Source organism: Ctenocephalides felis, unplaced genomic scaffold (genome assembly GCF_003426905.1).
Source record: "Ctenocephalides felis isolate EL2017-DRISC unplaced genomic scaffold, ASM342690v1 CF-g0.4_SCAFFOLD_01604, whole genome shotgun sequence".
Taxonomy (NCBI): Eukaryota; Metazoa; Arthropoda; class Insecta; order Siphonaptera; family Pulicidae; genus Ctenocephalides; species Ctenocephalides felis.
This window is the reverse complement of record NW_020537758.1, coordinates 56,520,802-56,541,057: the sequence shown is the minus strand read 5'-3', so window position 1 is coordinate 56,541,057 and position 20,256 is coordinate 56,520,802. Positions and strand designations below refer to the sequence as shown.

At 30.9% G+C, this 20,256-nt stretch overlaps 1 protein-coding gene across 1 annotated transcript in view; it reads right to left on the bottom strand.

Annotated features, from left to right (window-relative positions):
• The window catches only part of LOC113373958, a 471,407-nt gene that overhangs the window by 117,057 nt on the left and 334,094 nt on the right, over positions 1–20,256 (bottom strand). Inside the window, exons 9-10 of the mRNA XM_026614222.1 lie at positions 16,609–16,768; positions 2,711–3,013 (exon numbers count right to left, since the gene is read on the bottom strand). Coding sequence (XP_026470007.1) covers positions 2,711–3,013; positions 16,609–16,768 — 463 coding nt within the window. The remainder of the gene's footprint in view (positions 1–2,710; positions 3,014–16,608; positions 16,769–20,256) is intronic.

Here is a 20,256-nt window from a genome sequence, read left to right as displayed (position 1 = left end):
TTGGCCTTGGTTGGCAAAGTAATACAAATAGTAGACACAAAAGAAAATCTACGGTATGTATAGTTAATCCTGATCAAGAAAATTTACAAATGCAATATAAGAAAAATATTGATCAAATTAGAGAGAAAATATAAATGAAAGGCAAAGCGGAAAGCCACAGGAAAATCAACAAAAAGAAAAAACGAAATGGACAGAATTAAAAATTATTTTATGTTCAGATTCAAAATCTAAATGAGAAGGATGATATTCTGTCTGGTGTGTGGTGAAGCTTGCACATAAATAAAGCAGATATGGTATTGTGTATTATTTGTAAGATTTGAGCACATGTAAAATATGTTACATGAAAATTGTACTGCACTTACTCTTGAAAAATATCAATTTTGTTAACAATAAGCAGAAAACAAATGATTATAAATATTATTTTCATTTTTTGACATTACTACTTGCCTGTGCCTGTTATTCTAAAAAATAATTATGCAAAATAATGAACTATCTAGTCATCTAATTATTTTTAGACGATTCAACAAGGCATATGTCTATCTTTAATTCGCAATCATTACAACTAGCCGTCAGCTCTCCTATTCGATATCAATATAGAAAAGATAATCAAAATATTCTAAATTATATTAAAAAATTATATATCAAACTAGTGGGGCGCATGGCATCGTGCCTTAAGGCAAATTGCTAAAATTTACTGTACCAAAAATTATTTTTTCAAAAGGATTAACATTTTTGAAAAACTTTAATTTGAAAAAAAATAGATTTTTGAGAAACTATAAATTTGTGAAAAAAAAATTTTTTGCAATAAAATCTTTGAAAATAAATGGTTTCTTTATTTTGAAATATTTTGGAAGTTTTAAACTTTTTTTTCAAAGCAATCGTACTGCTTGAACTGCATAGAGACGAAATATCGAAGCGCGTAAGCGTCGCGTCGCCGTCTAACGGATAAACATTGGTACGGAACCCATAGAAATGTAAACAAAATTTATACTTATTATTAAAATCTCTATAAAATATCTGAAAATTTTATGTGCATATGTCTAATAATCATTTTTGACCGCCAAATGGCATTTTTTAAATTTTTTCACTAGATCTCCGAAACCGCTAGACCTGCCTTCATGAAAATTTAACCAGTTGTACATCTTGTCAATACAAGTAATTTTCTTTTTGAATTATTAAAATCGGGCACACCGTTCTCAAAACCTGAGTTACCGTTTGTGGCATTTTTTGCCCCGTACCTTCTAAACGGCTGGACCTGCCTATGCCAAAAACAAATCGACACGTCTCCTTATCAACGGGAATGAAATCGGTTGAACCGTGTTCCGGAAATCGTCGACAAAAATTTCTATCCGCACACACACACGCACATACACACACATACATCCATTTTTTCTAAGGTATGCCAAAATGTTCAGAAACTGCTGAAACGTAAAGATATATAAAAAATTTCATTTTCAATTTTTTGCGATTACTATAACTTACCCTACGGTTAAGTTAATAATAAATTTTATTAATTTCTAAGTAAGTGACTAAGTACGCCATTTATCACTAATTTATAAAAGAACTAAGGGGCACAACTAGTGTAAAATCTAAAAAAAATCTAATTTTCAATTTTTCCATATTTCGATATGGTTATACCTTTAAAAATAACATACCAAAATTTTAATTTAATTAACATACCAAAAGTTTTTGAATTACAGCCATTTAAAGAGTATATATATAGTATACTATATAGTATAACGATCATTTTATCTTTAAACGCGTTTTTCTCGAAACAGCATTTTCCGAATTTGCTGCAGCAATTACTCAAAAACAATTGATCCGATCACTATCATTTTTTTACTTATTCTATATATCGTTCTACGTAAAATGAACTATCGATTTTTTGATCGGATCAAAAATCGAATTTTGGCAGTCCAAAAACGACCACTTTGGGTAAAATTCGACTTTTTTTTAAAAAACGCCGTCATTTTGTCAATTTTTGACTTTTTTTTTATCGTAGTTCATTTTACAGACAATATTATCTAGTTTAACAAGATTTTTTTTTAATTTTATCCACGAAGAAGGCCGGAATCACTGCAGCAGTGAAGGGTCTTTTTTTTGTCGCGCCGTTGGAGATCGACGATAAATTAAAAAATATTTAATTTTTTTTTCAAAAATTTTACTATGTATTCTTAAAACATGTATAAATATATTCCTAAAATTTTGAAATGATTGATGAAGTAGTTTTTTAATATAAATTCCCAAATAGCACCTTTTTTAGGCGGTTACACTAGTTGTGCCTCATAAAACTGGCAAAGTTTTCAAATAATCTCAAAGTATTAGTCCATTTAGTAAATAAACTTTATTGAATATCTTTTTCTATATAATTAGAAATTATTGTATTTATAAAATTAACACATTTGGTCAAAATTTGACCAGAGCCTTCTGTCTTTAGCATGGGATCCTTCGGGGTACGGAGTATAAATGTATGCATACAAACACCTGTACTTTATAATAATTGAGAGAAATTAGCAAAAGATAATTAAATATCACTATATATCACAAAGTTAATAGTCTTATTAACTCCCTTATGACGACGAAATAATTCTCACTTAAAGTCCGCTAAATAATGTATTAATCAAAGTGAACCCCACCAACATTTGTTTATAGTATAAAGAGATTAAAAAAACTAGAAGCTGTTCACTAATATAGGCATATTATATTTTACCTGCTGGCACAACTTGGAAGACACAAGGTTCCGCCTGCTTCCCTATTGCATTTCTTCCCCAACAGCTGAGAGTGCCGAAGTCTCTCTCTCCGGCCGGTTTGTACGAGAGAATCGACCTTGTGCCGCCCGGCGGTGTTCGCGCCGCCCTGGAGCTTACGTCGAGGCTTTCGCCGCTATTGTTGAATTGCCACACGAAGTCTTCGGGCAGTGGATCCGAGGTCACGTCACATCGAATCCGCAAAGATTCGTCTTGAGACGCTCCTATTAGGCGGGAATTTGGCGATGTAGAACATACTGGAGCATCTGAAAAAAAGAGAATAATAATAGGAAAAACTTTCACGACATCCAGGTAAATTTATATAAAATGGCTGATAGGTTAGGGCGGAGCACAAAGGTTCAGTTTGACTTTCAGTAATTATACTGTTTAAACCAAAAAGTGGCACCTATTACCGGACATTTCAAAATAACCTACATTGAACACATATGTAGCCATCGGCACACTCAGAAATATCTGCAGCACATGTGTGTTTGAAGAATATTCTTAGATATTGTAAAAAAGTCACTTTTTATCCACCCTTTTGGCTGGGACACACCGATGCTGGTGCATTCACCATAAGCTTTTTATTCTTGACTAGGAAATACGACAAGTGGGGGTATGTTGTGACCGTAAGCACTCATACAAAACAAAATTAAATAATTGGAACACATTATGTAAATTTTCAAAAAAAATATCAATATGTTTACTGTCCGGCATTAAGGGACGACTTAGTGTCTAGTGCTAAGGGACAGACATTTTCGTTCATTTGGTGGTACATACTAAAATTGTTTAAAAGAACTAACAATATTCTACCATTTTACGAATGACAACCAAGTATTACTTTTATCTTTGCATACCACTCGAATGTAAATGCATAATTATACTAGAATTACTACCATTGATATTTAGGTGACGCCTAAATTTTGCGCTTAAAACGGCAAACCCGCCGTGGCCGTCCTAGGCGCGTAATCCTGCACCTTTGTGCACCCGCACCCCTTTCACTTGTATTTTAAAATTAAAAAAATCATACTCGCTTATAAAATATGTGTTGAATAGAGTGTCCGGCGTTAGGTGCCGTCCGGCGTTACGGGACTTCCAGCATCTCAATAGATAAGAATTCATAATTATAGAAATATGTTTATTTATTATTTTTCTAAATTTTGTCGTTTGTCTCTTTTTACTAGATATTTCACTTCTGTTTTAAAATGGATTTTACGAAATAATAGCTACATTATTTAACCAATGCGAAATACAAAATTTTATGGTCACATTTTTTATAAAGATTACACTGTATATAAACTTGATTTCTAACCTGATCCCTTCCATTGAACAAATTTTATTACTTTGAATTATATAATGTAAAGGCTCAGTAATTTATTATAAAAAAAATCCACGGATTTAACAGATTTATAGCTTCTTTTTGTATATTGATATCCTGCATATGATTTAAACTACTAAGATTGTTTTAAAGGTTATTAGGTATATAAAATCCAAGCGAAAAACATCTTTTCATATAAAAATAATTATTTATTTTAACTAAATAAAACAAAAGTCGAAAAGAAGTACATTATCATACAGTCATTAATATCAACTCAACATTTAGTACGTTATTCTTCAAAACCGTACTAAACCGTTCTCCGTACCAAAAAACAATAATTTTTATTCCAATTTATAACTTGATAAATTACCCAAAAAGAATAATTCAAAATTCAACGATATTGTATTTTGATGTAATAAATTGTGAGCATAAAATTGTATTATTCGATACAATATATCTTATAATATTAGGGTAATAGTTAATAGGGATACTATTTCAATTGCACGTGGGCATTTATTACATTAAAACACAATTAGTAAATAGGGTACGGCACACAGGTGCAATTTGATTTTGAGCAATTATACCACAAACCTATTATATCACAACAATACATATCAAAGAGTCCCATCATTGTAGGAATAAATTTTTATTATGTGTTCCAAAAATTTGTGATATGGTCATTTTTACCCCATAGGGTCAATTTAAACGGTTAGTGAGTAAACAAGTCCCAGGTCTTATTTTAATTTCAAAGGGACTCTATTTAATAATAATCGAAAAAAAATCGAAAATGAAAAATTATATATATCTTTACATTTCAAAGGTTTCTGAGTATTCTGGCATACCTTAGAAAAAGTGGATGTATGTGTGTGTGTGTACGTGTGTGTGGATACAAATTTTCGTCGACGATTTCGGGAACACCGATCAACCGATTTAAATAATTCAAAAAACATTCGATTTGTATTGATAAGGAGACGTGCTGATTAGTTTTTGGCGAAGACAGGTCTAGCCGTTTCGAAGATACGAGGCAAAAAGTGCCAAAACCGGTAACTCAGTTTTTAAGAGAACGGAGTATCCGATTTTAATAATTCAAAAACATTTTACTTGAATTGACAAGATGAATAATTGATCAAATTTTCATAAAGGATGAAGAATTGATCAATTTTTTTTTTCAAAAAAAGTAATTTTTTGTCAAATTCATAGTTTCTCAAAAATCTAATTTTTTCGAAGTATTTTTTTTTAAATGTTGATCGTCTTGAAAAAAAAATAATATTTGGTACGGAAAGTTCCACCAATTTACCACCAATTTAGATACCATGCGCCCCACTAGTTTCACTTTTGTCATTGCGTTCATTCTAAATATTATATTTTATAAAAAAATCATATTGTAAACAAATTTGGAAGCAATAAAAATATTATTCTACTTTGGCAAACAGGTGAAGCAATATACTGATAACAAAAACGAATTAGATAAAACAAACATTTACTCTGGAATTGTATTCATTTTCAAAGTCAGCTACAAGTTTCGCGTTTATAGAAATTAACTGCATCTCCGTTGTAAAATAATATTAAACTACACTTTTCTTAAATCCACCTTTACTTCTGTGTACACAAGATCTCTGGACCGTTTGTATAAAATTCCATTTGTTGTACATACGGATGAACCTAAGGAGTTCTCTTTTGCAGAGGTAAATATAAAAACACGTCCGTGCGGTGGAGATAAGAAGAACAAACAAGATGATGTCTCGGAACAGCCCATAGGCCTACGTTTCCGCAGTATTTATATGAAGGGAAGTGCGTGGTTCTCTAATTAGGTGACTAAAATAGAGGTCTGCTATAACAAGTTTTCTTATGTTTCGGCGGTGCGTGCTGAGTTCGTGCGAAACATGTGTGCTATTCATTAAACCCACAATAAACAAATAAACTCCACTTATAAACGCAATTATGCCGCATAACTGCTTGTTTGCTAAGTTCTTTCACTGAAGATAGTGAGTTTTCTAGAGAAATAATTTGGAGTTGTTTTATATTATTGACTTCCCGTATGGTAAGGTAAGTTATAGTAAAAAACTACTGGGGTGCATGGCATCGTGCCTTAAGGCAAATTGCAGGAACTTCTCATACCAATTTTTTTTTTTTTAAAAAAGATTAACATTTTTGAAAAAAATTTAGTCTGAAAAAATTAGATTTTTGAGAAACTATCAATTTGACAAAAATTTACTTTCTATTAAAAAAAAAAGACTTTTTGGAGAAAAATTTCATCAGCACGTCTCCTTATCAATACAAACCGAATGTTTTTTGAATTATTCAAATCGGTTGATCGGTGTTCCCGAAATCGTTGACAAAAATTTGTATCCGAACACACACACACACACACGCGCGCACACATACATCCATTTTCTCTAAGGTGTGCCAAATTGGTCAGAAGGCAAATCGTGCCTTAAGGCAAATTGCTAGAGCTTCCCGTACCGTAATTAAAAATCTTCGCCAAAAACTAATCAGCACGTCTCCTTATCAATACAAATGGATTTTTTTTTAATTATTCAAATCGGTTGATCCGTGTTCCCAAAATCGTCGACGAAAATTTGTATCCGCACACACACATATATACATATACACACACATACATCCATTATTTCTAAGGTAAGCCAAAATGTTCAGAAACCTTCAAAACGTGAAGATATGCAAACATTTTCATTTTCGATTTTCGGCCCATTACTATAACTACCCTACGAGAAGTTCAAAAATAAAATTGACAATGTGGCCTTTTATACCTTGTTAGTATGTACGTCTCCACATTTAAACCTGGTTACACATCTTTCATCTTCTACTTCAAAATAATATTGATAAGAAATACCACACTGTGCTTGTTTCTGAGATAACGGTAGTAGACGTTTCCATTTCAATTCGAATTATGCAAATCTAAGTTAATAAACTTATCGTTATTGTTCAAGGCCATAACACTCGTATACCAAAACTCGAAAACGAACTTTTCATTAGGAAGCCACATATTACTCGAGCATGCTTAACTTGATCACATCTAGCCGTTATCTCCATCTTCCATAACACATAATCTAACTAGACTAGTCTGCAACTCATCGACAAAGCACCGCCCCAGACTAAACGTGACAGTCCGGAACTCTTCCCGGACCGTGCGAAATGAGCTGAACGAATGAATTAAACAAACAAACATTGTCGTAGGGCCATAATATTTTAGTATGATCTATAAGGCTATGGTATCTTCGGCAAAAAAATACTGAAAATTGTCGAAATTTTTTTTAACGCTTTATTACAAGAAAACGGCTCGGCTGATCTTTACCAAAAACTAATAAGCACGATTCCCAACTAGTATCTTTCGAACAATTTTTGAATTTTCAAAATCGATTCAGATTTGGGGGCTAAAACGTGGACGATTTTTTTTTTCACTTTTCTGCTATTTACAAAGAGACGGCTTGGCTGATCGTCGCGAAATATTGATAAACGCTAGTGTTCTTTGAGATACATCGAATGACTTTTAAATTTTCGAAATCGATACATCCGTTTTTGAGAAAACGTCGATTTACGGCAAAAAATCTATTCACACACACACACACACATACTTTTTCCAAATTCGGTCTCGATTCAGAATGGCTTGAAATCCCCATATTCCATAACACATAATCTAACTACTCTAGTCTGCAACTCATCGACAATGAACCGCTCCGGTCTAAACGTGACAGTCCGGAACTCTTCCCGGACCGTGCGAAATAAGCTGAGCGAATGAATTAAACAACTTGTCGTAGGGCCATAATATTTTAGTATGATCTATAAGGCTATGGTATCTTCGGCAAAAAAAAAATACTGAAAATTGTCGAATTTTTTTTTAACGCTTTATTACAAGAAAACGCCTCGGCCGATCTTTACCAAAAACTAATCAGCATGATTCCCAACTAGTATCTTTCGAACATTTTTGAATTTTCAAAATTGATTTAGATTGAGATACATCGAATGACTTTTAAGTTTTTGAAATCGATTCATCTGTTTTTTTAGAAAACGTCGATTTACGACAAAAAATCTATTCACATACACACACATACACACACATACTTCGGTCTCGATTCAGAATGACTTGAAATTGTTGAAGTTTGATACTAAACGCTCTGTGTCTACTATGTTTATGTATATAAGGTTGTCTTTTGTTTTATATAAAACAAGTGATTGTTCATAATATTTGTAATGCATATGATTAGTTAAAGAATATATAATCAGTCAGTCTGTTTTTATCCTTCTGCATAAACAATTTTATTATTATTCACATAAACTTTTAACATAAATTCTACAGAAATCCCCATATTCCATAACACATAATCTAACTATACTAGTTTGCAAGTCATCGACAAAGCACCGCCCCGGACTAAACGTGACAGTCCGGAACTCTTCCCGGACCGTGCGAAATGAGCTGAGCGCGTCTGATGTCACGGAATGCGATTGCGGTGCGCTGCGCTTGTTGTTTGTCTTACAATTAGTTCGTGTATCTGCGAAAGTCCCAAAGTTTGATTGTCTACTCTTAGCGTAAACGTCATACTCACACACTGTCCCGGCGGTATATAAGTTAATCATAAGTTAGCGACGACTCCGAACAGCCACGCTGGATGCGGGCTCATGAAAACTGACGGTCTGGATTTTGACTTTGGAACTTTTGCTAATTGATCTGTGAACCGGCTATGTTATACGACGTATTTAAAGTTGAGTAGGATAAGGATGCGGATTTCTATGAATAGTAAGTGACGTGCCTATTCCTGTCACTTAGAAACGCCGATACAAAGTTCTTTTGAAGTATCAATAGGAAGAAGTAAGAAATTGCAGGAAATAAATATTCATTTCATCAGGCACATTATGAATACACTACAGAAATTTTAATTGAAGTATTCTGGTAGGAACCTAGTATCCATTAAACATTGGTCAAATAATAATCATAATGAGTAGAAAGGGTGAATGATTTAAAATAAAAAATAGTGTATGAATTCAAATAAATGCATAAAAAACTAATTTGTATTGATATTTTGCCTTGAGGCAAGTTACATGAACTTCTCGACATGTGTAAATAATCAATAAAAAATTAATTAATTTATGAGTGATTAAAAGTATTCCGAGTGAATTAATTACAAATAATTGAAAACAAACAAACACGTTAACTCAGAGTATTTTCTTAAAGCAAATTTTCAAAAATCAACAATTTTCATAATTGAACCAGTTTCCGTAGGACTTTAATGGATTAGTATGTTCATTAAGACTAAATACTCTATAGTTATATCAAGTAAATAGTCTAATTTTAATTTTAACAAACGTCAAAAAAACTACTCATTTTCTCAAACTTTGATGAATTTTTAAAATTAAACTACTTGTCGTAAGGCCGTAAAATTTTAGTAAGTTCTTTAAGGTCATGATATATATCGCCAATTTTTTTTCAACAGTTAATTACAAGAAAACGGCTCGATAGATTTTCAACTAAAACTAATCAGTATCATTCCCAACTAATATCTTATATTATTACAATATCTTTGATTTTTTAAAATCGATTGGGTAGTATAGCTTAAATGTGAATGAAAAGTTTAACACTTTTTTCCAAATTACAAAAAAATGGCCGATCGCCGCTCAAAACTGAGGAAAGATAATCCACATCAAAATGCATCAATTTGCTTTTAAATTTTTGAAATTGGTTCAGGCGTTTTCGAACAATCGTCGATGAAATTTATTATTTTGACAAACGCAAAAAACGACACTAATTTTTGCAAACTTTGACTATTTTTTTAAATTAAACGACTTGTCGTAGGACCGTAATATTTCAGTATGATCTATAAGACTATGGTATCTACCGTCAAAAAAAAATTCGACGAATTTTTTTTCTAACACTTTATTACAAAAAATGGCCCGGCCGATCTTTACCAAAAACTAATCAGGCCGATTCCCAACCAATATGTCTCAAACAGTTTTTGAATTTTCAAAATCGACTCAGAATTGCGCGCTAAAACGCGGACGAAAATTTTTTCACTTAAAAACTAAGAAACGCTAGTCCTCATCGAATGGCTTTTAAATGTTTGAAATCGGTCTAGCCGTTTTTGAGAAAACGTCGATTTACGGCAAAAAATCTGTTCACACACACACACACACACACACATACTTTTTCCAAATTTGGTCTCATTTGATTCAGAATGGCTCGAGACGTCGAGAAAACAAAACTAGCGGATCGGATTTTTTTTATGAAAACGTAAACTTCTCCTTCGGGAAGTTAAAAATGAGTAATTGGCACAACCGAACCTAGTCTCGCCTACTAGTCTTAACTACGGGATAAGTTGTAACAATGTACTTTTCCTAAAAATTGATTAACTATAATATATTGAACAAAAGTTGTGGAATAATTTTTGCTTGATTCGGGAGAGGAATAGTTACAGCAACTATTTATTTTGTTGAAATATAATTAGTGTATATCGAGATATATACAATTTGAAATCAAAACTGTTGCAAAAAGACCTCAAATCACCCACATCACATAAACGTGCATTATATATTCGTGAGCAATTTAAAGAATTTGAATCACTAGCACAGAAAAACATAATTGCGTTCACCTTTATAAATACCAACAACTATTTATTTTGCATTGAATTTCACAACTGAATACTCAAAACATCTTAAACTCAAGTCATTGCTATTGATTTCAAATAATGTAGTTCCCGTTGAACGAAGACGGAAATGTAATGATTGAAAACAGAGCGACAATAACAGAACTATCTCAATGCATTCTATTAACTTCGAAGAATCGTGAGCAATCTAGCAGTTTCTATTGATGGTTTAAAAAGAGAAAAATCAAAGGCAAGAATAGTGTAAAAGAGAGAAAATAATAGTGCGAAATAGTAAAATAATATTCGTATGCATTCAATTCGAGGTAAAAGGTATATAATAAATATTTGGAGAATTTGATTGCAAAATAATATCTTATATTTCATCTTAGAAACTCGTATCTTTATAATTATAGATACTCATTTACATAAAATTCACATTTTATGATATATGATGTAGGGCTGCGTACAAGGTCCAATTTGTTTTTGACAATTTTTATTGTGAATAAAACCAAACCAATTATATTACAACAAATAATACATATCAAACAATTAACTATCTGATAATGTTACTTAAACTCCTTGCTAATTCATTACTCTAGTAATGTGTTTTTTTTTTTCAAAAGACTTTTTTACCCCATAAGCGTGATAAAATGGGACAGCCAGGGCGAAAACAGATCCAATGCCTTATTTTTAATTTCAAAGGAATTTTGCGAAATAATAACTTCATTATTTAACCAATGCAAAATACAAATTTCATCAACACATCTTTTATAATAATAAGACTGAATATAATCTTGATCTGGTACTTTGTCAGAAAGTATTTTATTTACCTATAGTTAAATTGACTTTTGTGAATTTAATTTAATTTGTTTAAGTAACTAATTTTCAATGTTCACTCGTTTGAGAAGGTAAAGGTTTTGACTTTTTCGCCATACCCACATGTAAGCTATTATAGATGTTATGTGAAAAAAACTATTGAATCTGACTTAAAAATAATAATACATCTTATAAAACATTTAAATAACGTAAGCTTAAAAACTATATTAGAGTCTCATAAACTAAAGTGCTTTTGTTATGGATTTTTCAATAATGACGTATTTCTCTATTTTAAAATATTGTTGTTAAAAAATTCTTATTTGTTTTTGAGATATCGGTGATAGACCCAGCTTAATCTTGCTCGTTGATTTATAAAAAAAAAAACAGTTAAATCTAAGCTAGTAACTAGTGGTGAAAGTCAGCGTGCTTTAAGGCAAATTGTTAGAATTTCCCGTACCACAATTGAATATTCGAATAAAAAAATGTAATAATCAATAAATATAAATCAATGATTAATTACAGTTGTTTTAAATATTTTCAGAGATTACTATATTCGTATAATATATTCGTATTCCTTCAGATTAAAGACAATGACGATCTTATCACTCAAAACATTTGAAAATATTCACATTAAGAAGAAATGCTGAATGAATCCACCTGAGGATATATTTTTTACGAGTAGAATAATACACATGAAATATATACATTTTAAACTGAATTGTAAATTCAAAATTTATATTTGAAGTATAAAACTTTGTGTTTTTGAAAATTTTGAAAGTTTTTGAAATTGTATAAAGTGGACTTTAAAATTAAAAAAATTTGGTACGGAACCCAAAAAAGTTGTAACTACATTTGTTCTCATTAGTAAAATATCTGGTAATTTGATGTGCATATGTCTAATGATCATTTTTTGTACTTTTGAAACCGCTAGACTTGCCTACCCACAAATTTTATCAATTCTTCATTTCGTCAATACAAGTATTTTTTTTTTGAATCATTCAAATCGGGCGCTCCGTTACCTTTATAACTGAATTACCATTTTTGGCACTTTTTGCCGCGTATCTCCAAAACGGCTGGACTTGTCTTTGCCAAAAACTAATCAGCACTTCTCCCCAGGAATCTAATATTATTTGAATCATTCAAATAGGTTAATCCATGCGCCCGAAATTGTGAACGAAAAATTGTATCCAAACATACATACATACACACACAAACATACATCCATTTTTTCTGAGGTATGCCAAAATGTTCAGAAACCTTTGAAACGTAAAAATATGCAAAAATTTTCATTTTGGCTTTTTTTGCGATTGCTATAACTTACCCTACGGGAAATTAATGAAAATGCATCATATAAAACTTGTCAGCCTTCTCTGCTAAATGTAATTATTTTTATAGATTGCAAAATGAAATTAAAATAAAAAATAAAACTATTAAATAGAGCAACCTTGGAAATTATATTCATGTATAGTAAAGCAAACAACAGTTTACGAAACCGAAAAGACTAACTACAAAAATGAATCTCGTGATAGCAAAGTCGCTTGATTTAAGGTAATAGTTGGTTACACATTTTTTTTCTAAAACTGTATTTATTGTGTTTATTATAAAGGTGGTTGAGGATCTACTTGCAGGATTTTAAGCCTCGCTCTACCCTATCTTATAAAAATTTTAATAAAATGAAATTGCCAAATTTTTACAAATAATATTTTATAAATTTTGAACTTCGTAATATTTAAAAAATCTAATGTTTATTAAAATCATGCAACAAGTATCTGATATTTGGTTATAAAAGGAGTGTTTCCAAAAATTGTCTCCGTACATAACGCCATAGGTACATAACGCCTTGGAGGATACTGAGCGATTTTTCGAGATTTCTTCTAAGCTACAAGATACTAAAGTCCTGCCTCCTGGTGGCAAATGCAAGAGAGCGCCAGCTGAACCGTGAACGAGAGATATCCTGACACGGAATTACAACCAACAAACAGGCACGGTGAGGGCGATAAATAACGACCGGTATCTGATCGTCAGCTTCTGACCTCTTGCCTTATCGAATATTACATTATAGTCCGTGAGGATCCTAGTTATGCACACCAAAAGGGCAACTAGATAATAAACATAGAGAAATTTATTATGTGATAAATATTAACTCAACGAACGCCTGTTCAGGGGATACTATCGCATATTGAGTGCATGAATTGACGTTACTGGTGATCATTAGCGCGAGAGACTCCTGAGATAGTTATATATTCTCACTACATAACATTTTTGTTAAAAGTTATCTTTACTACATAAAGAGACATATTTCCTTGGGGCAAGTTGCAAAAACATCTCGATATTTATAAACTCCTCCTGTTCATTTAGAAAATACAGCCTTTGTTTGTACTAAAAACCAAACATTGCGGTTTTAAATTGATTTGTTTCAAATAAGGTTAATTGATAATAAACAGAAACAGAACTGTGCAGGTCCGTGATTTTTGACAGGTAGTGTAAAATTTACTATAATGAAATTTCTGATTCCATTATTATTCGACAAATTTTAAATTTTATATATCTTATTTCGTTCAAAATTTATTAAACTTTGATAATTTTGTGATCGCTAAATTATGCAATTAGTTATCAATGTAGAAAAATCACATCTGTGGTTAGTTGAAACAAAACCTTGGGACTAGTTGTATGAAACAAGAATTATATAAAGATTCAATTAAATAGCCGAAGAAGAATAAATAACTCTTAAGATGTGAGCATATGTAACTTACGTGGCAGGAGAGACTATATCTGTTATTCGTTTTATGATATTAATTGTAGTTTGCGATGATTCGTGGTAAACAATTATTGCAAGATAAATATGCTTCTACAATGTTTTTTTTTAATTAATTTACAGCTTGCATTGATATATGAAAAAAATTACTTAAAAACAAGTAAATTTTCCTAAAAATTGAGTAAAGGATAAATTATTAGAGGTATTATTATAATATCTCTGATAATTTATCCTAGCAAGTAGTAACGACTAAAAACGACAGTTATACTACGGTTGTCGTTTTATTGTCTTTACTGCTTGCTTCAGTAGATGGTACAACTAGCCTCAAAAACGAGGTAAGTCGTAGCACCGCACTTTTTATAGAAATTGATTAATTGTATAATAATAAACAACAGTAGAACAATTATTTTCACTTAATTCGGAAGTGGAATAATTTGCAACTATCAATTCTTATTTCGTAGATTTAATCATCAAATCTCAAATAATATTATTAAAAAAAACTGCCATAATAAACTCCTAGTTACTCTATTAAATATTGTTAAATGTTATTTTTAATAATTTTGTACTCCACATTCACTTGTATTTAAGAAGTATTTCTATGGCCATAATTCAAGTTCTATTTCGACTTTGTCATCAGTGAAACTTGAAAAACTTTTTGCTTTGTTATAAGTTTTGTCTGAATAGTGATTTTATACAAAAAGGATAGGACAGCATACTACACAAGATGAAGAAAATGTAGTGATGAAACTTGGTAAAATATTTAAAATATCGAATTTGATTTCACTAGACTTCATAATGCATAGACTCATAAACTAGCTGTAATATGCAATTATTTGCATAGTTTAAAATAGATATGATTTTAAACAATTTTGAGTTTGTCCTAATCCAGATACAAATAAACAAAAATATTTAATAAAGTTTCTATTTGTTAGTGTTAGTTTCAGTTGTAAATAGTTACAAATTATAATAAGAAAATTTTCAAATAGATTATTATAAATAAATACTGTAACATTGTCTAATATTTAGAAGAATTATATAAACTAAATTGCAAAGTTGAAAATATTTGTTTAAAGTATATTAGAACTTAAGTCAAAATTGCAATTAAAATCTGAATTATTTTCGATAGACAAAAAAAATATTTTTTGAAAAAAAAAAAAATTAAAACAAAAAAAATTGAAACAATTTTTTTTCCAAAAGCAATTGTTTTGTTAAAATAATTTTTCAAACAAACATTAAAAAACTGCAAATTTTTGCACATTTAGCTCTGTATCTCCAAAACGGCTGAACCTGTCTTTGTCAAAAACTAGTAACAACTTCTCCCCGTCATTACGAATTGAATATTTTTTGGATCATTCAAATCCGATGCTCCGATCTCTCAAAAACTCGATTTCTATTTTCTGCATTATTTGTTCCGTATCTCCGAAACGGCCGGACCTGCCTCTGCCAAAAACTATTCAGCACATCTCCCTATCAATAGAAATCGAATGTTTTTTGAACCATTCAAATCGGTTGATCCATGCATGTGAAGAAATGTGAAAATTTTCAATTTCGATTTTTGGACGATTAATATAACTAACCCTATGGGAAGTTAAAAAAATATATTTTGTGTCTCATTTTTGCTAGTAAATAAACGTCCATGTAATGAGCTGCCGAGCTGCACCAGCCTCTTTTTTTTCGATGTATTTAATTTTTGGTAAATCAACTGTTAACGGTTAACCTATCTGTATTTCATCATTTCATTGTAAAATATTAGCTAATTATTTAATTTAATATTTACTTGTGAACATATCGTGGATCTATATTTTCAAGTGAAAATGCATACTGCTCGTCATCATATTGTCTTTATGATTACGGAACAACGCGCTACAAACGAATGAGTAAGAATAATATTCCAAAAAAATATTCTGTTCGTCTACCTACGACTTCAATTAGCCCTAGTTGTAAAATTTATATAAACAGTATAAACAGGAGCTATGAATATGAGTCACAATTATTTCGGTAAATTCTTGAATCATAATCACTATAAATTTTGAAATATAAAGTTTCAAATATTTCGATACAATCGACTGAAAACCTAACTGAGAAGCTTCTCTATCAAATACAAACTAATACTCAAACTAATATACTGAATTAATAAAAAATTCAATCGAATTTAATTGAATTTATCAATAAAAATGTATTTATTGATAAACTACTAGATAGAATATTATATTGAAACTGATACAAATTCAGCTGGTTTGTTTGTAGGGTAAGGCGATGCACAAAGGTGCAATAGTTCATACTTTATAGTTTATAGTTTGGTAAAAAGTTTCAAACATAAACATAAAGAAATTGGTATTAAATGGTAACTCTAGGAAGTATTTTTCGTTCTAAACTCACATTGCACTCGAAGTGGCACAGGTTGACTTGCAGTTTCTCCTCTTTCGTTCGCTGCGAGACAACTGTATTCGCCGGCGTCGTGACGCAACACCCTCTGGAGGACCAAGGAGCGGGTGCTCAGTATGACGCCCGTCGACACGTTCTGAGTCACGAGACGATCCTGTAAATAAATAAGGAATGATTAGATGTTTGGCAATAAGGATGAAGTTGAATTTATATTCAAAATAAAAAAGACTAAGAAAAATTGAGTCAAAATGCAAGCTCTATTTGTTTGAGAAGAATGAAATGAAATTTGACAATTGTTCCCCATGATCAAGTATATATTTTCGTTCACTTTTGTTTGTATATAACACATTATAATATTCGTATCCAAAAGTTAATGTATTTTAACCTCATAGTGAAGCACAACGCTTAATTGAATCTCACAGTGTGGAACACAAAAAGGATTATATCAAACTATACATTTTTGTTGTGAAAAGCACACCTTTCTTTTAGCATTCATTAATACAATTTTTTGTTATGTTATTAGTTTCAGTATGGATTTTTTAATATGTATGTTAAATTTGTTAATTGTTTAGATTTATTTGTGTAGTCTTTTATAGAAAACTTTGATTAATTTTATTATGAAAACACTTTTATTTTAATAGATCGATGATATTTTAATGATTTGTTTTTATCAGATTGAACAAAACATCTGATTTGAATGATTTAGAAAACATTTTGTTTGTGTTGACCGTATAAAAAACGATTTTGGAAAAAGCAAAAAAAATTTATTTCAAAACTTTGGAATATTTTTAACTTCCCGTAGGGTAGAATAGTAATGACCCGAAAATCGAAAATGAAAATTTTTGTATTTCTCGACGTTTTGAAGCTGTCTGAATATTTTGGCGCACCTTAGGAAAAATGGTTGTGTGTGTATGTATGAATGTAAACAATTTTTCGTCCACGTTTTCGGGCGCACGGATCAACCGATTTGAATAGTTCAACAAACATTCGATTTCTGTTTATAAGGAGATGTGCTGATTAGTTTTTGGCAAAGGCAGGTCTACCAGTTTCGGAGATACAGAGCGAAGAATTCAGAAAATAGACATTGAGTTTTAGAAAAAACGAAGAATCCGAATTGAATGATCGAAAAAAAAATTACAATTGAAATGCTGAGGAGAAGTGATTAGGTTTTGGCAAAGGCAAGTCCACTCGTTTCGAAGATAAGGAGTTAAGTGTACAGACGATGGCAGTTTTTGAGAGAATTAAGTATCCAATTTGAATGATGATTATTTGGCAAAAGAATTTTTTTTCAATATTTTTGTTCTTTTAACATTAACGCCGGTGCATGCAAAGTATGTAGTCTTAAATTTCTTTTTTTAAATCTTTGATTAACTTTTATTATGAAACCATTTTTAACAGATCGACAATATATTTATGGTTCGTTTTTATCAGATTGAACGGAGCATATAATTTAAATTATTTAGAAAACATTTTGTTTGTGGTGACCATGTAAAGAAACGATTAGTTTTTGGAAAAAGCAAAAAAAAAATATTTCAAAACTTTGGAATATTTTTAACTTCCCGTAGGGTAGTTTAGTAATGGCCCGAAAATCGAAAATGAAAATTTTTGCATTTCTCGACGTTTTGAAGGTTTCTGAACACTTTGGCAAACCTCACAAAAAATGGATGTGTGTGTATGTGTTTTGTATGTCCGCATTATTTTGTCGACGTTTTCGGGCGCACGGATTAACCGAGTTGAATGGTTCAAAAAGCATTCGATTCCTATTGATAGGAACATGTGCTGATTAGTTTTTGGCAATGGCAGGTCTAGCCGTTACGGAGATAAGGAGCAAAGAGTGCAGAAAATACAAATAGAGTTTTTGAGAGTACGGAGTATCCGATTTAAATGATCCAAAAAACATTACAATTGTAATGCTAAGAAGAAGTGGCGATTAGTCTTTGGCAAAGATAAAAATAACAGTTTCTGAGAGAATTAAGCGTACGATTGGAATTATGATCTTTTGGCAAAAGATTATTTTTTCAATACTTTTGTTCTTTTTTTTTTAATTCACAAAAAATATTTTTGTCAATACATAAGCTATTTTATTTAAAGATAAAAAAATTAATGAAAATAGCAGCATTTATATTAATCTATTTGAAAACATTCAATATTCCTCAAATATTTCATTACGATACGGGAAGTTTCAGCAATATGCCTTAAGGCACGATGCCTAGTTATAAATTTTTTTGTTATGTATTTTCATAGTATTGTACTTTATTGTACCATACAGTACGTGCGTTGAATTTATTAATTGTCATGATTTTTTAGTTAGATTCATTATTAACGTCGACGCATAAAGAAACGATTAGTTAGTCTTTGAGAAAAGCACATTTTTTTCAAAATTTTAGATGTTATTTTTTGGATTTTGAGAATGATTGAGATTTTAATTTTAATTCCAGATAAAATTCTAAAGCTCACTTATATACTTTAAATAAATAATTTCATCTTTGCGATTCAGTTTATATAATTATTAGAAATATGATCCTTCATTCTAACACTGCTTTATTAAGTTTTGTCATAAAAACTTTATTTTTGTTTCTCATAAAAACATATATAAATGCCGTCGTCCAAAATAAGCTCTAATATTTTTTCTATTAAATAAGAATAATGAAACTTACAGTATTAATAATAATCTATTTGAAAACATTTGATATTCCTCAAATATTTAATTACGGTGCCGGAAGTTCCAGCAATTTGCCTCAAGGTACGATGTCATGCGCCACTAGTTTTTAGTTATATTTTAAAATTTGTACATGGAATTTTTGTTATAGATACAGTGAATAGATACAAACATGGTTTATTGTGGTCCCCTATCATGTACCCCCATTTTCATACCTTAGACCCCAGATTTTCACTTATTGATACGGATTCCCGGAAAGCTGACAAGGGCTTCTGAGTGTCCATGTAGACCACTTTGAGCAACATTTTAGACCCCAAACAAATTTATTAAAATATTATAGTGAAATTATTTTGAATATTTAATTATTGATAAAATTTGTTTAAAAGTTAAATTTAAATTGCATTGATTGATTTTCTGTAAAAGCGAACTTATTCTTGAAATAATCAGTTGGAAATTTTAACCAAATAGCTAAATCTCAATTATATACAACAGTTTTCACAATTTGCCTGTTTTGTGATGTTTTCAAAAAAACAACAGGCGTTTGTAAACTGTTGTTTGTTGATGTTTCATTTATTTTTATAATAAACCTGCCCTTCACTCATTTTTTTGTACTTACTAGAATATTTTATATGATTCGGCCTAGAATACCTTGGATACATATGCACATCAAAACTAAAAAATCAAAGGCAAAATTTTAATTTAGTAAAACAGTATGGAGTACGACTATGTGATGATAGGGATTAAATTTTTACGCATAACACCACATATAATATCTCTATAAAAAGCCATAGTATTTTGTGTACATCAGCACGATCCGTATTGTGCACGAACGGCTCTTGGGAAATTCAAAGAGACTTTGTGGAAACATTCGGTCGGTCACCGTAAGCCTTGCGGACTTGAAATAAAACAGACCACAAATACCGAACGATATACCACTGTACCCTTGTCCTTTCATTTTGCCCGTATTACTGCTTTCGAAATAT